The sequence below is a fragment of the Silene latifolia genome, chromosome 11 (assembly GCF_048544455.1).
Source record: "Silene latifolia isolate original U9 population chromosome 11, ASM4854445v1, whole genome shotgun sequence".
Taxonomy (NCBI): Eukaryota; Viridiplantae; Streptophyta; class Magnoliopsida; order Caryophyllales; family Caryophyllaceae; genus Silene; species Silene latifolia.
The window spans coordinates 112,653,320-112,668,984 of record NC_133536.1 but is presented as its reverse complement, the minus strand read 5'-3'; the positions used below and the strand labels follow the sequence as shown (position 1 = coordinate 112,668,984).

Genomic DNA, 15,665 nt, shown 5'->3' with positions numbered 1-15,665 from the left:
TATGACTCGTTGCGTGAACCATTTGTTCATGTTCATTAGTCCATATGACTCTTTGTGTGAACCATTTGTCCTTGTTCTTTAGTCATTATGACTCGTTGTTTAAACCATTTGTCTTTGTTTATTAGTCCTTGTGACTCTTTGTATGAACCATTTATCCTTGTTATTGTGACTTTTTGTGTGAACCATTTTTCCTTGGTAATTAGTCCTTGTGACTCGTTGTGTGAACCATTAGTCCTTATTATTCGTTGTGTGAACCATTTGTCCTTGTTCATTAGTTCTTATGACTGATTGTGTGAACCGTTTGTCCTTGTTTATTAGTCCATATGACTCGTTGTGTGAACCATTTGTCCTTGTTGTTTAGTCCTTGTGACTCGTTGTTTAAACCATTTTAGTTTAGTCCTTGTGACTCGTTGTTTAAACCAATTTTTCTTTGTTTATTAGTCCTTGTGACTCGTTGTGAAAACCATTTGTCCTTGTTATTGTGACTAGTTGTGTGAACCATTTGTCCTTGTTATTGTGACTTGTTGTGTGAACCATTTTTCCTTGTTCATTAGTCCTTGTGACTCGTTGTGTGAACCATTTGTCCTTGTTCATTAGTCCTTGTGACTGTTGTGTAAACTATTTCTCCTTGTTCATTAGTCCTTGTGGCTCGTTGTGTGAACCATTTGTCCTTGTTCATTAGTCCTTCTGACTCGTTGTGTGAACCATTTGCCCTTGTTCATTAGTCCTTGTGACTCGTTGTGTGAACCATTTGTCCTTGTTCTTTAGTCCTTGTGACTCGTTGTTTAAACCATTTGTCCTTGTTTATTAGTCCTTGTGACTCGTTGTGTGAACCATTTGTTCTTGTTCATTAGTCCTTATGACTCGTTGTGTGAACCATTTGTTCTTGTTCATTAGTCAATATGACTCTTTGTGTGAACCATTTGTCCTTGTTCTTCAGTCCTTATGACTCGTTGTTTAAAACATTTGTCTTTGTTTATTAGTCCTTTTGACTCGTTGTGTGAACCATTTATCCTTGTTATTGTGACTTGTTGTGTGAACCATTTTTCCTTGGTAATTAGTCGTTGTGACTCGTTGTGTGAACCATTTGTCCTTGTTCATTAGTCCTTGTTATTCGTTGTGTGAACCATTTGTCCTTGTTCATTAATCCTTGTGACTCGTTGTGTGAACCATATGTTCTTGTTCATTAGTCCATATGACTCTTTGTGTGAACCATTTGTCCTTGTTCTTTAGTCCTTGTGACTCGTTGTTTAAACCATTTGTCCTTATTTATTAGTCTTTGTGACTCGTTGTGTAACCCATTTGTCCTTGTTATTGTGACTTGTTGTGTGAACCATTTTTCCTAGTTCATTAGTCCTTGTTATTCGTTGTGTGAACCATTTGTCCTTGTTCATTAATCCTTGTGACTCTTTGTGTGAATCATTTGTTCTTGTTCATTAGTCCATATGACTCTTTGTGTGAACCATTTGTCCTTGTTCTTTAGTCCTTGTGACTCGTTGTTTAAACCATTTGTCCTTGTTTATTTGTCTTTGTGACTCGTTGTGTAAACCATTTGTCCTTGTTATTGTGACTTGTTGTGTCAACCATTTTTCCTTGTTCATTCGTCCTTGTGACTCTTTGGGTGAACCATTTGTCCTTATTCTTTAGTGCTTGTGACTCGTTGTTTAAACGGTTTGTGCTTGTTTATTATTCCTTGTGACTCGCTTTGTGAACCATTTGTCCTTGTTCATTAGTCCTTGTGACTCGTTGTGTGAACCATTTGTTCTTGTTCATTAGTCCATATGACTCTTTGTGTTAACCATTTATCCTTGTTCTTTAGTCCTCATGACTCGTTGTTTCGACCATTTGTCTTTGTTTATTAGTCCTTGTGACTCGTTGTGTGAACCATTTATCCTTGTTATTGTGACTTGTTGTGTGAACCATTTTTCCTTGGTTATTAGTCGTTGTGACTCGTTGTGTGAACCATTTGTCCTTGGTCATTAGTCCTTGTTATTCGTTGTGTGAACCATTTGTCCTTGTTCATTAATCCTTGTGACTCGTTGTGTGAACCATTTGTTCTTGTTCATTAGTCCATATGACTCTTTGTGTTAACCATTTGTCCTTGTTCGTTAGTCCTTGTGACTCGTTGTGTGAACCATTTGCCCTTGTTCTTTAGTCCTTGTGACTCGTTGTTTAAACCATTTGTCCTTGTTTATTAGTCCTTGTGACTCGTTGTGTGAACCATTTGTCCTTGTTCATTAGTCCTTATGACTCGTTGTGTGAACCATTTGTTCATGTTCATTAGTCCATATTGTCTTTGTGTGAACCATTTGTCCTTGTTCTTTAGTCCTTATGACTCGTTGTTTAAACCATTTGTCTTTGTTTATTAGTCCTTGTGACTCTTTGTATGAACCATTTATCCTTGTTATTGTGACTTTTTGTGTGAACCATTTTTCCTTGGTAATTAGTCCTTGTGACTCGTTGTGTGAACCATTAGTCCTTGTTCATTAGTCCTTGTTATTCGTTGTCTGAACCATTTGTCCTTGATCATTAGTCCTTATGACTGATTATGTGAACCGTTTGTCCTTGTTTATTAGTCCATATGACTCGTTGTGTGAACCATTTGTCCTTGTTGTTTAGTCCTTGTGACTCGTTGTTTAAACCATTTTAGTTTAGTCCTTGTGACTCGTTGTTTAAACCAATTTTTCTTTGTTTATTAGTCCTTGTGACTCGTTGTGAAAACCATTTGTCCTTGTTATTGTGACTAGTTGTGTGAACCATTTGTCTTTGTTATTGTGACTTGTTGTGTGAACCATTTTTCCTTGTTCATTAGTCCTTGTGACTCGTTGTGTGAACCATTTGTCCTTGTTCATTAGTCCTTGTGACTCGTTGTGTGAACCATTTGTCCTTGTTCATAAGTCCTTGTGACTCGTTGTGTGAACCATTTGTTCTTGTTCATTAGTCCATATGACTCTTTGTGTGAACCATTTGTCCTTGTTCTTTAGTCCTTATTACTCGTTGTTTAAACTATTTGTCTTTGTTTATTAGTCCTTGTGACTCGTTGTGTGAACCATTTATTCTTGTTATTCGACTCGTTGTGTGAACCATTTGTCCTTGTTCATTAGTCCTTGTGACTCGTTGTGTGAACCATTTGTCCTTGTTCATTAGTCCATATGACCCTTTGTGTGAACCATTTGTCCTTGTTCTTTAGTCCTTATGACTCGTTGTTTAAACCATTTGTCTTTGTTTATTAGTCCTTGTGACTCGTTGTGTGAACCATTTATCCTTGTTATTGTGACTTGTTGTGTGAACCATTTTTCCTTGGTAATTAGTCGTTGTGACTCGTTGTGTGAACCATTTGTCCTTGTTCATTAGTCCTTGTTATTCGTTGTGTGAACCATTAGTCCTTGTTCATTAATCCTTGTGACTCGTTGTGTGAACCATTTGTTCTTGTTCATTAGTCCATATGACTCTTTGTGTGAACCATTTGTCCTTGTTCATTAGTCCTTGTGACTCGTTGTGTGAACCATTTGCCCTTGTTCTTTAGTCCTTATGACTCGTTGTTTAAACCATTTGTCCTTGTTTATTAGTCCTTGTGACTCGTTGTGTGAACCATTTGTCCTTGTTCATTAGTCCTTATGACTCGTTGTGTGAACCATTTGTTCATGTTCATTAGTCCATATGACTCTTTGTGTGAACCATTTGTCCTTGTTCTTTAGTCCTTATGACTCGTTGTTTAAACCATTTGTCTTTGTTTATTAGTCCTTGTGACTCTTTGTATGAACCATTTATCCTTGTTATTGTGACTTTTTGTGTGAACCATTTTTCCTTGGTAATTAGTCCTTGTGACTCGTTGTGTGAACCATTAGTCCTTGTTCATTAGTCCTTGTTATTCGTTGTGTGAACCATTTGTCCTTGTTCATTAATCCTTGTGACTCGTTGTGTGAACCATTTGTTCTTGTTCATTAGTCCATATGACTCTTTGTGTGAACCATTTGTCCTTGTTCATTAGTCCTTGTGACTCGTTGTGTGAACCATTTGCCCTTTTTCTTTACTCCTTGTGACTCGTTGTTTAAACCATTTGTCCTTGTTTATTAGTCCTTGTGACTCGTTGTGTGAACCATTTGTCCTTGTTCATTAGTCCTTATGACTCGTTGTGTGAACCATTTGTTCATGTTCATTAGTCCATATGACTCTTTGTGTGAACCATTTGTCCTTCTTCTTTAGTCCTTATGACTCGTTGTTTAAACCATTTGTCTTTGTTTATTAGTCCTTGTGACTCTTTGTATGAACCATTTATCCTTGTTATTGTGACTTTTTGTGTGAACCATTTTTCCTTGGTAATTAGTCCTTGTGACTCGTTGTGTGAACCATTAGTCCTTGTTCATTAGTCCTTGTTATTCTTTGTGTGAACCATTTATCCTTGTTCATTAGTCCTTATGACTGATTGTGTGAACCGTTTATCCTTGTTTATTAGTCCATATGACTCGTTGTGTGAACCATTTGTCCTTGTTGTTTAGTCCTTGTGACTCGTTGTTTAAACCATTTTAGTTTAGTCCTTGTGACTCGTTGTTTAAACCAATTTTTCTTTGTTTATTAGTCCTTGTGACTCGTTGTGAAAACCATTTGTCCTTGTTATTGTGACTAGTTGTGTGAACCATTTGTCCTTGTTATTGTGACTTGTTGTGTGAACCATTTTTCCTTGTTCATTAGTCCTTGTGACTCGTTGTGTGAACCATTTGTCCTTGTTCTTTAGTCCTTATGACTCGTTGTTTAAACCATTTGTCTTTGTTTATTAGTCCTTGTGACTCTTTGTATGAACCATTTATCCTTGTTATTGTGACTTTTTGTGTGAACCATTTTTCCTTGGTAATTAGTCCTTGTGACTCGTTGTGTGAACCATTAGTCCTTGTTCATTAGTCCTTGTTATTCGTTGTGTGAACCATTTGTCCTTGTTCATTAATCCTTGTGACTCGTTGTGTGAACCATTTGTTCTTGTTCATTAGTCAATATGACTCTTTGTGTGAACCATTTGTCCTTGTTCTTTAGTCCTTATGACTCGTTGTTTAAACCATTTGTCTTTGTTAATTAGTCCTTGTGACTCGTTGTGTGAACCATTTATCCTTGTTATTGTGACTTGTTGTGTGAACCATTTTTCCTTGGTAATTAGTCGTTGTGACTCGTTGTGTGAACCATTTGTCCTTGTTCATTAGTCCTTGTTATTCGTTGTGTGAACCATTTGTTCTTGTTCATTAATCCTTGTGACTCGTTATGTGAACCATTTGTTCTTGTTCGTTAGTCCATATGACTCTTTGTGTGAACCATTTGTCCTTGCTCATTAGTCCTTGTGACTCGTTGTGTGAACCATTTGCCCTTGTTCTTTAGTCCTTGTGACTCGTTGTTTAAACCATTTGTCCTTGTTTATTAGTCCTTGTGACTCGTTGTGTGAACCATTTGTCCTTGTTCATTAGACCTTATGACTCGTTGCGTGAACCATTTGTTCATGTTCATTAGTCCATATGACTCTTTGTGTGAACCATTTGTCCTTGTTCTTTAGTCATTATGACTCGTTGTTTAAACCATTTGTCTTTGTTTATTAGTCCTTGTGACTCTTTGTATGAACCATTTATCCTTGTTATTGTGACTTTTTGTGTGAACCATTTTTCCTTGGTAATTAGTCCTTGTGACTCGTTGTGTGAACCATTAGTCCTTGTTATTCGTTGTGTGAACCATTTGTCCTTGTTCATTAGTCCTTATGACTGATTGTGTGAACCGTTTGTCCTTGTTTATTAGTCCATATGACTCGTTGTGTGAACCATTTGTCCTTGTTGTTTAGTCCTTGTGACTCGTTGTTTAAACCATTTTAGTTTAGTCCTTGTGACTCGTTGTTTAAACCAATTTTTCTTTGTTTATTAGTCCTTGTGACTCGTTGTGAAAACCATTTGTCCTTGTTATTGTGACTAGTTGTGTGAACCATTTGTCCTTGTTATTGTGACTTGTTGTGTGAACCATTTTTCCTTGTTCATTAGTCCTTGTGACTCGTTGTGTGAACCATTTGTCCTTGTTCATTAGTCCTTGTGACTGTTGTTTAAACTATTTCTCCTTGTTCATTAGTCCTTGTGGCTCGTTGTGTGAACCATTTGTCCTTGTTCATTAGTCCTTCTGACTCGTTGTGTGAACCATTTGCCCTTGTTCATTAGTCCTTGTGACTCGTTGTGTGAACCATTTGTCCTTGTTCTTTAGTCCTTGTGACTCGTTGTTTAAACCATTTGTCCTTGTTTATTAGTCCTTGTGACTCGTTGTGTGAACCATTTGTTCTTGTTCATTAGTCCTTATGACTCGTTGTGTGAACCATTTGTTCTTGTTCATTAGTCAATATGACTCTTTGTGTGAACCATTTGTCCTTGTTCTTCAGTCCTTATGACTCGTTGTTGAAAACATTTGTCTTTGTTTATTAGTCCTTTTGACTCGTTGTGTGAACCATTTATCCTTGTTATTGTGACTTGTTGTGTGAACCATTTTTCCTTGGTAATTAGTCGTTGTGACTCGTTGTGTGAACCATTTGTCCTTGTTCATTAGTCCTTGTTATTCAATGTGTGAACCATTTGTCCTTGTTCATTAATCCTTGTGACTCGTTGTGTGAACCATATGTTCTTGTTCATTAGTCCATATGACTCTTTGTGTGAACCATTTGTCCTTGTTCTTTAGTCCTTGTGACTCGTTGTTTAAACCATTTGTCCTTATTTATTAGTCTTTGTGACTCGTTGTGTAACCCATTTGTCCTTGTTATTGTGACTTGTTGTGTGAACCATTTTTCCTAGTTCATTAGTCCTTGTTATTCGTTGTGTGAACCATTTGTCCTTGTTCATTAATCCTTGTGACTCTTTGTGTGAATCATTTGTTCTTGTTCATTAGTCCATATGACTCTTTGTGTGAACCATTTGTCCTTGTTCTTTAGTCCTTGTGACTCGTTGTTTAAACCATTTGTCCTTGTTTATTTGTCTTTGTGACTCGTTGTGTAAACCATTTGTCCTTGTTATTGTGACTTGTTGTGTCAACCATTTTTCCTTGTTCATTCGTCCTTGTGACTCTTTGGGTGAACCATTTGTCCTTATTCTTTAGTGCTTGTGACTCGTTGTTTAAACGGTTTGTGCTTGTTTATTATTCCTTGTGACTCGCTTTGTGAACCATTTGTCCTTGTTCATTAGTCCTTGTGACTCGTTGTGTGAACCATTTGTTCTTGTTCATTAGTCCATATGACTCTTTGTGTTAACCATTTATCCTTGTTCTTTAGTCCTCATGACTCGTTGTTTCGACCATTTGTCTTTGTTTATTAGTCCTTGTGACTCGTTGTGTGAACCATTTATCCTTGTTATTGTGACTTTTTGTGTGAACCATTTTCCTTTTTAATTAGTCCTTTTTTTGGTTGATTTTGGCTGTCCGTCATCTTCAGATTCAGATTGGGTGTCTGACTCTGACCCGTTCAATTTCTTCTTCTTTTTTCTGGCTAAATCCGTAGCTATGCTCTTTACTACGTAAGAAATCTGGCCAATCTCTGCCCTAATTGCATCCATATCTTCCTTCCATGGTTTATCTCCTTCTCCATTCACCATCTTCTCCCAAGACTGATTTATTAAGCAATAAATCGAAAACCTCAGCTCTGGTACCACTTTGATATAGAATTAGTAGGTTTTAGGCGAATTCTATAGGTTAGAAATTATGCAGCGGAATTGTTATGATCTGACTGTGGAATTGACGTAAAAACAGCGAACTAAATAGGCAAACAGAAGGTAAAAACGTGAATTGACAAAAGAACAAGATAGATAAGTGAATCTCGCTCAATACCTCGCAAGGTAATCACTCGAAGCACTCAGGGTAACCTCGCAAGGCCTGGTTCGTGTATCTCGCAAGAATGACGAATAAAGCATAAAACTGGAAGTTTTATTGTATTTCTGTAATCTGAATATTATTAGGTTACAAGGCTTTAATTTATAGTAACCTAAAACCTAATCATACTTGGACAATAAGCAAACTAGTTTCCTTAACTAATTAGGAAACAAATAATCTGAAAAGAACAACTAAGACTTCAGCTAGGATTAGGAAATATTAGGCTTTCCTAATTTTATTTGTAATAGATTAATTAGCTAAATAATACTAATAATTTGGACCAGCTAGTACACCTACACGGTTGGATTAACCGTGCACTTCTGGGCCTTTATCCACCCAAGTGAGCATCGTCAAATAACTTGACCCAATCTTGAAGCCTTCGACCAAATGAGTTGCATTTCGACTAAGTAGCACTTCATTTTCAGTTTCCATCAATGCTCCTGCATCATTCTCTCCCTCTTTTTGAGAATTTGACCTCAAATTGTCGTCGTCGAGATATGGGGACAGGTCACCAACATTAAACGTTGCACTCACACCACCGTACTCACTTGGTAATTCCAACTTGTAAGCATTCGAACCGTAGCATTCTATGACCTTGAATGGGCCATCTGCTCGCGGCATCAACTTGTTCTTTCGCTTAGCTGGAAAACGCTCCTTCCTTAAATGAAGCCACACGAGATCCCCTACTTTGAACACGGGCTGTTTTCGATGCTTATTGGCCTTCTCTTTGTATTTAGCATTCGATTTCTCAATTTGGGCTCTCACTTGCTCACAAGTCCTTAGAAATGTAGCCTGCCTCTCCTTTGCTTCAAAGCTCATAAGGTCTTTCTTCGAAATTGGAACTAGATCAATAGGCAAAAATGGATTAATGCCATACACAATTTCGAATGGAGCACGCCCGTAGTCACCGATGGAGTCCGGTTATACGCAAATTCAGCATGTGCAAGTTTAGTATCCCAATCCTTCGTAGTCTTGCTCACTAGGCCACGCAATAAACTCCCCAAAGTACGATTAGTGACCTCCGTCTGCCCATCTGTTTGAGGATGGTGCGAAGTACTGAACAACAACTTTGTACCCATCAAACGCCATAAAGTCTTCCAAAAATAACTAAGGAACTTCACATCACGGTCTGAGACAATAGTAAGGGGAATACCGTGTAAACGAACTACCTCCTTATAGTACAAATCAGCAACATTCGTAGCATCATCCGTCCTGTGACAAGGAATAAAATGAGCCATCTTTGAAAACCGATCAACAACAACCATGATCGAGTCTTTACCCCTTTGTGTTCGTGGCAAACCAAGTATGAAATCCATGCTCACTTCGCTCCAAGGCTGTTTTGGCACAGGTAAAGGCGTGTACAACCCTTTGACAAACGAGCTCTTTGCTTTCTGACACACAACGCACTTGCCCACAATTTCTTGGACATCCTTACTCATCTTGGGCCAATAGAAATGTTCACTTACAATGTCATAAGTCTTATTCGAACCGAAATGACCAGCCAAAGCTCCTCCGTGAGCTTCTCTAATAATCAACTCCTGAATGGACCCTTGTGGAATGCAAAGGCGATTTCCCTTAAACAAAAATCCGTCTTGCATTGTATAAAGTCCAGTAGGTTCAATCACCTCTTTAGCAAACGCCGGATCAGCCTTGTATAATTCTTTAATATGCTCAAAACCCAACAATCTTGCATCTAATTCAACCAACAAACAGTGTCTTCTGGATAACGCATCAGCTACAATATTAGAATTACCTGTTTTGTACTTGGATGAAAACGTGAATGATTGTAAAAACTCGACCCACTTCGCGTGCCTTATGTTCAATTTTTGCTGTCCATGAATATGTTTAAGAGCTTCGTGATCAGAATGTAGCACGAATGGTTTCGGACGCAAATAATGACTCCAATGCTCGTACAATAGCATAAAACTCTTTGTCATAGGTTGAATAGTTCAGCCTTGCACCTCCAAGTCTCTCACTGAAATAAGCAATGGGTCGTTTCTCTTGGATCAACACGGCACCAATCCCAACGCCACTCGCATCACACTCGACTTCAAATAATTTCTCAAAGTTGGGCAGCGCTAAAACAGGTCCAGAACACAACTTTGTCTTCACTTCTTCAAATGCCTTTTGAGCACTCGGAGTCCAAACAAACTCCCCTTTCTTGGTTAGCTCGGTAATTGGAGCCATAATTGAGCTAAACCCCTGGATAAAACGTCTATAAAACGATGCCAAACCATGAAAACTACGGACTTCATCGTGGATTTTTAGGCACTGCCAGGCTTGAATAGCTTCGACCTTGGATGGGTCCATGCTTACTCCTTCTTTTCCTACAATGTAACCAAGAAAAACAACACTTGACACCATAAAAGTGCACTTTTCGAGCTTACCATACAGGTTTCGTTCTCATGACTTCAAATACAGCTCTAAGATGGAACTTGTGCTCTTCTTCACTCTTGCTATAGATGAGAATGTCATCAAGATAGACAACAACAAACTTGTTAAGGAACGGCCTTAACACTTCATTCATGAGTCTCATAAACGAACTAGGTGCATTACACAATCCAAACGGCATGACAAGCCACTCATACAACCCCTGTTTCGTTTTGAAAGCGGTCTTCCACTCATCCCCTTCACGAATCCGCATTTGGTGGTAGCCACTCCTCAAATCCAGTTTAGAAAACACACATGAACCGGATAGCTCATCTAGCATATCATCAAGTCTTGGCATAGGAAAACGGTATTTAATAGTGATGTTATTCACGGCTCGCTATCTATGCACATTCGCCAAGTTCCCTCTTTTTTGGTACCAAAAGAGCTGGTACAGCACACGGACTCAAGCTTTCTTTCACATATCCTCTGTCTATCAGTTCTTGCACTTGTCTCTGTAATTCCTTAGCCTCTTCAGGATTACATCGATAGGCTGGTTTATTAGGTAACGCAGCCCCTGGAAGTAAGTCAATTTGGTGCTCAATCCCTCTCTTCGGTGGTAACCCATCAGGTAACTCGTCGGAAACACATCATCAACTCAACTAATAACTCCCGAATCCTCGCATCATTACTCTCCATTTTTGTCACCTCTCGAACAACCAATAGGTATGCTGGTTCCTCTCGCGCCACAACCTCCTCGGCCTCGTTTGCATCTAAAAACAAACTGTCTTTTGCAATAGGTTTGTTATATTTGGTTGGTGACAATGGTTTCAAATGATACTTAGCTTTCCCTTTAGAAACAACATAAACATTACTTCGTCCGTCATGTTCCACCTTCCTATCATATTGCCACGGTCTGCCCAGCAAAATATGGCAGGCATTCATCGGGATTACGTCACATAATATCTCATCTTTATACGGTCCCAATTGCAAAGAAATTAAAGCCTGTTTCTTTACCATAACCCCATTATTCCCATCAAGCCAATGTAGTTTATATGGTTTAGGATGGTTCTTAGTAGGCAATTTCAGTTTAGCAACGACATCCTTAGCTATAACATTGGTACAAGAGCCACTATCAATAATAAGAGTGCAAATCTGGCTGTTTACCTTACAACGGGAATGAAACAATTGCTCCCTTTGCTCGTGCTCGATTTGAGCAGCCTCGGTGTGGAGGTTTCTAAGCACCAATGCTCCTTTCTCCTCGTCACTGTAAGGCTCCACCTCATGTACTTCTTCCCCACCACTCTCATCTTCGACATCAATAGGCCCCGATTCGAATGCTGGGACAACGAAATTTGGAATTAAGTTAATCAATTCTTGAATTGTCGAGCTTTCTTTGCGGACATTCATTGGCAATGTGCCCATATCCCTGGCACTTGAAGCAACGCCTCAACCGTGTCTCCTTAGCTTCCACCACCGTGCCTTTTCCTTTATCTTTAGGATCCTCATGTCGTGGTTCCTTGCTACTAGATGTGGTAGCTGCTGATTTCGAGTATGTGCTCGAATTCTTTGCATAGTCACGAGTATAGGACTTCTTGCTCTTATCCTGCTTCTCAAATTTAAGAGCCAATCTGCAAGCATCATCAAAGTTATCATAATGTTGAATTTCCACCCTTTGCGCCAAATTAGTGTTAAGACCACGAATAAATCGTGCAGTCCTCAACTCTTGCTTTTCCTCTAGATCACATACGATACTCATCTTTTCAAACTCATTTATGTAATCAGAGACACTTGAACTCTCTTGTGACAGAGATGTTAGTTTCAGATAATTGTCCTGCTCATAGTCTCTAGGAAGGAATCTCTTTGTGAGGTGCTTCTTGAGTTTCTCCCATGTTTCAATTTTTGGCTTCCTATCCTTCTTACGCTGCCTCTTCATGTTTTCGTACCACAAAGATGCGTATTTGGTCAATTTTAAGGTAGCCACCTTGAATTGCTTGTTTTCATCATAATTTTTGTACTCAAAGATCCTCTCTGCCTGACGAATCCAATCCAAGAATTTTTCAGCATCTCCATCTCCGTTAAACTCGGGAATGTCGAGTTTCAGGCCTCTATCATCATCATTCCTTTTTTTGGTTGATTTTGGCTGTCCGTCATCTTCAGATTCAGATTGGGTGTCTGACTCTGACCCGTTCAATTTCTTCTTCTTTTTTTCTGGCTAAATCCGTAGCTATGCCCTTTACTACGTAAGAAATCTGGCCAATCTCTGCCCTAATTGCATCCATATCTTCCTTCCATGGTTTATCTCCTTCTCCATTCACCATCTTCTCCCAAGACTGATTTATTAAGCAATAAATCGAAAACCTCACTCTCTGTAACACTTTGATATAGAATTAGTAGGTTTTAGGCGAATTCTATAGGTTAGAAATTATGCAATGGAATTGTTATGATCTCGACTGTGGAATTGACGTAAAAAAAAATAACTAAATAGGCAAACAGAAGGTAAAAACGTGAATTGACAAAAGAACAAGATAGATAAGTGAATCTCGCTCAATACCTCGCAAGGTAATCACTCGAAGCACTCAGGGTAACCTCGCAAGGCCTGGTTCGTGTATCTCGCAAGAATGACGAATAAAGCATAAAACTGGAAGTTTTATTGTATTTCTGTAATCTGAATATTATTAGGTTACAAGGCTTTAATTTATAGTAACCTAAAACCTAATCATACTTGGACAACAAGCAAACTAGTTTCCTTAACTAATTAGGAAACAAATAATCTGAAAAGAACAACTAAGACTTCAGCTAGGATTAGGAAATATTAGGCTTTCCTAATTTTATTTGTAATAGATTAATTAGCTAAATAATACTAATAATTTGGACCAGCTAGTACACCTACACGGTTGGATTAACCGTGCACTTCTGGGCCTTTATCCACCCAAGTGAGCATCGTCAAATAACTTGACCCAATCTTGAAGCCTTCGACCAAATGAGTTGCATTTCGACTAAGTAGCACTTCATTTTCAGTTTCCATCAATGCTCCTGCATCAGTGACTCGTTGTGTGAACCATTAGTCCTTGTTCATTAGTCCTTGTTATTCGTTGTGTGAACCATTTGTCCTTGTTCATTAGTCCTTATTGTTCCGGGTGTAATTCCGGAGCAGGATTGTGACCACTTGAGCTTGTAGAATGGTGTCGTTGCTTGTCTCTTCCTTTCACTCTTTTCTGTAAAGATGAACAATCTGAGGGCTCGGCTTGGGGCCGAGCGTACTCACTCCGACGCTCAAGTCAGTAAACTTAGAGGGATAAGTTGTATGTTTAACTTGGCAAAGTATATTGTAGAGAGATAAGGGAGTTTGATACCAGATTAAGATGTGTTTTTCTCAATGAGAGATGTGGAGTATTTATAGACTTTCACCTTTTGTCGCGTAGTGGCCAAGTGGCGTAAAGGTGGAAAGACTGTCTTACCCTCGGCCGAGGGACCCATGACAGGGTGGCCGGCCTGGTTGACTCTACACCGAGGGGACTGGATGTGAGTACACTGATATGCCTCTCGGCCGGCTAGTTGCCGAGCCGAGACCCAAGTGACAGGCCGACAGGCTTTGTCGGTTAGGCCGTTTTTCTTTTGACTTGTTGTCTTTTAGCTTTGACCTTGGTCAATATGTTGACTCGGTCAGCGGGTGCAGAATATGCCCCATCAATTTGCCCCCAGCGTGGTCTATGCCGTGGTATGGACCTTCGATGCGTGTTGAGCGTATTCTGCGCATGTCGAACTTCTTCCTCGGCTTGGTCCTGTTCAGGCCGTACCATATCCCCACTCCACATTGTTGTGTAATGGACATCGAATGAGGAAAAGAAAATGGCGCTGGCCGAGACCAAGGTTGGGAGTGCCGTGTGCTTTTGATTGCCCCCGGCCGGTGCTGCCAAGCTTGGTTGATCAGCTAGCCGTTGGCAAGTAGATACCAAGGAGCGTGTCGAAGAAGATTTGTCACTGTATGTCAATTGACCTTTTGTGGCTGCATGCTTGACACGTGGCCTGGTATTGATTGGTGGGCGTTTCATGGGCTTTGCTCGATTGGTCCATCGAATGGGCTTTGCTCTATAAATAGAGCAAGTGTGCCCCTCATTTTGTTTGTGCAAATTTCATTTTCTTGAAAAATTTCCTCTCTCTATTTTTCGAAGAGTTTTCTCTCTCTAATTTTCGAAGTGTTACTCGGCGTAACACTTTCTTTCAAGGTAAAAACAAATTCTTCCCCAACTTTTATTTGTTAAGTATTTGTTGCCACCATGTCTTGGCTGCGACGCTCCGCCTAGTACCCCAACCCCGGGGGACAAACCGCCGCATCCTGATGAACAGGAGCCACCGGTTGTCCGCCTAGGGGGTTCGGGGTCGCAAGTCGCCTTCTCCTGAAATCGACGAGAAATATCTCGAGGATTTCGATGATGATGAGGAGGAAGGGACCCAATCTGATTCAGAGGGGCCGCATTACTTGTGGCACGGTGAAGCTTGCTCGATTAAACCCGATCGTGTTTGGACGAACAAGTTCGCTAGTGTCTCCGGGCCTGAACTTTTCGAAGACCATTAAACCTTCGGCAGGGGGTATAGAATTATTGTCCCTGTGGGTGATCAGGCAGTCTGTTGCCCTCCCGAAGGCTGTATAGGCGTGTATATTAGACATCTGGAGTATGGGCTCCGTTTTCCTCTTAATGAACACGTCTCGGCCATAATCAAAGCCATGAATGTCGTCGTGGCACAACTGCACCCGTTCGCCATTAGGACGATTATTGGCTTCGTGTGGTTTTGTCTTTTTAAGGGGGTGGCCCCAACGGTGAACCTTTTCCGCCGGCTCCACCATCTTCGGCTGTCTACCCAAGGCGTCATGGGGTGGTACAGCGTGCAGACCGAGCCGGGTTACGTGACCGTCTCCAAGCTGACATCCTGCAAAGACTGGAAGGGGCGGTGGGTATATGTCGAGGTTCCGGAGGACTATCCACTGCCCCGGTCCTTCCAGCGCCGCGTCAATTTGCGCTGTGAGAGTCAGGGGGAGCATGAAAGATATGTCTCCCGTAATAAGATTAAGATGGATGCCAAGAAGGTTTATCTTAATGACGGCGAAGTGCGGGCAATGAGCATGTTCGAGGCTGAGAAGGATGGCACGCCGAAGGAATGGATGCCTCCGACGCAGATCGTCCTTCAAGACGAGCCGCTTTGCCACGTCGGCCTCATACCGGCCCTCAGCCAGGGTGAGTGGGGTCCGTATGAGGCCCTCCTTTGCTTTTATGCTTCGATATTTGAGCCTCGGTTTACTTCTTTCGCTTAACTCCTGCTTTGTTTCTTGCAGATCGATTTAGCTAGGATCTCTCTGTCTCCATCCTAAGCAAGTTGGGACTTGACCAGGACAGGAGAGTTGTTGAACTGCACCCTAAGGCCGCGCCGCG

The 15,665-nt window shown here is 40.4% G+C and overlaps 1 protein-coding gene across 1 annotated transcript; it reads right to left on the bottom strand.

Moving 5' to 3' along the window:
- Positions 1 to 7,385: 7,385 nt before the first annotated feature.
- Positions 7,386 to 12,554, bottom strand: LOC141613814 (uncharacterized). Its single transcript, XM_074432559.1, has 8 exons — positions 12,420 to 12,554; positions 11,638 to 12,376; positions 10,926 to 11,573; positions 10,674 to 10,810; positions 9,781 to 10,068; positions 9,020 to 9,695; positions 8,383 to 8,708; positions 7,386 to 7,604 (listed from the first exon to the last, which is right to left on the bottom strand). The coding sequence occupies exons 1-8, from the start codon at positions 12,552 to 12,554 to the stop codon at positions 7,386 to 7,388; spliced, it is 3,168 nt and encodes a 1,055-aa protein (XP_074288660.1).
- Between the last annotated feature and the right edge of the window lie 3,111 nt (positions 12,555 to 15,665).

Coding starts and splice junctions, on each gene's coding strand:
- LOC141613814 (XM_074432559.1), bottom strand. CDS start 12,554: ATGGTGAATGGAGAAGGAGATAAACCATGGAAGGAAGATATGGATGCA. Junction 10,811..10,925: donor AGAGGTGACAAAAATGGAGA/GTAATGATGCGA, acceptor ACTTACTTCCAG/GGGCTGCGTTACCTAATAAA. Junction 9,696..9,780: donor ACAAAGAGTTTTATGCTATT/GTACGAGCATTG, acceptor ATTCATGGACAG/CAAAAATTGAACATAAGGCA.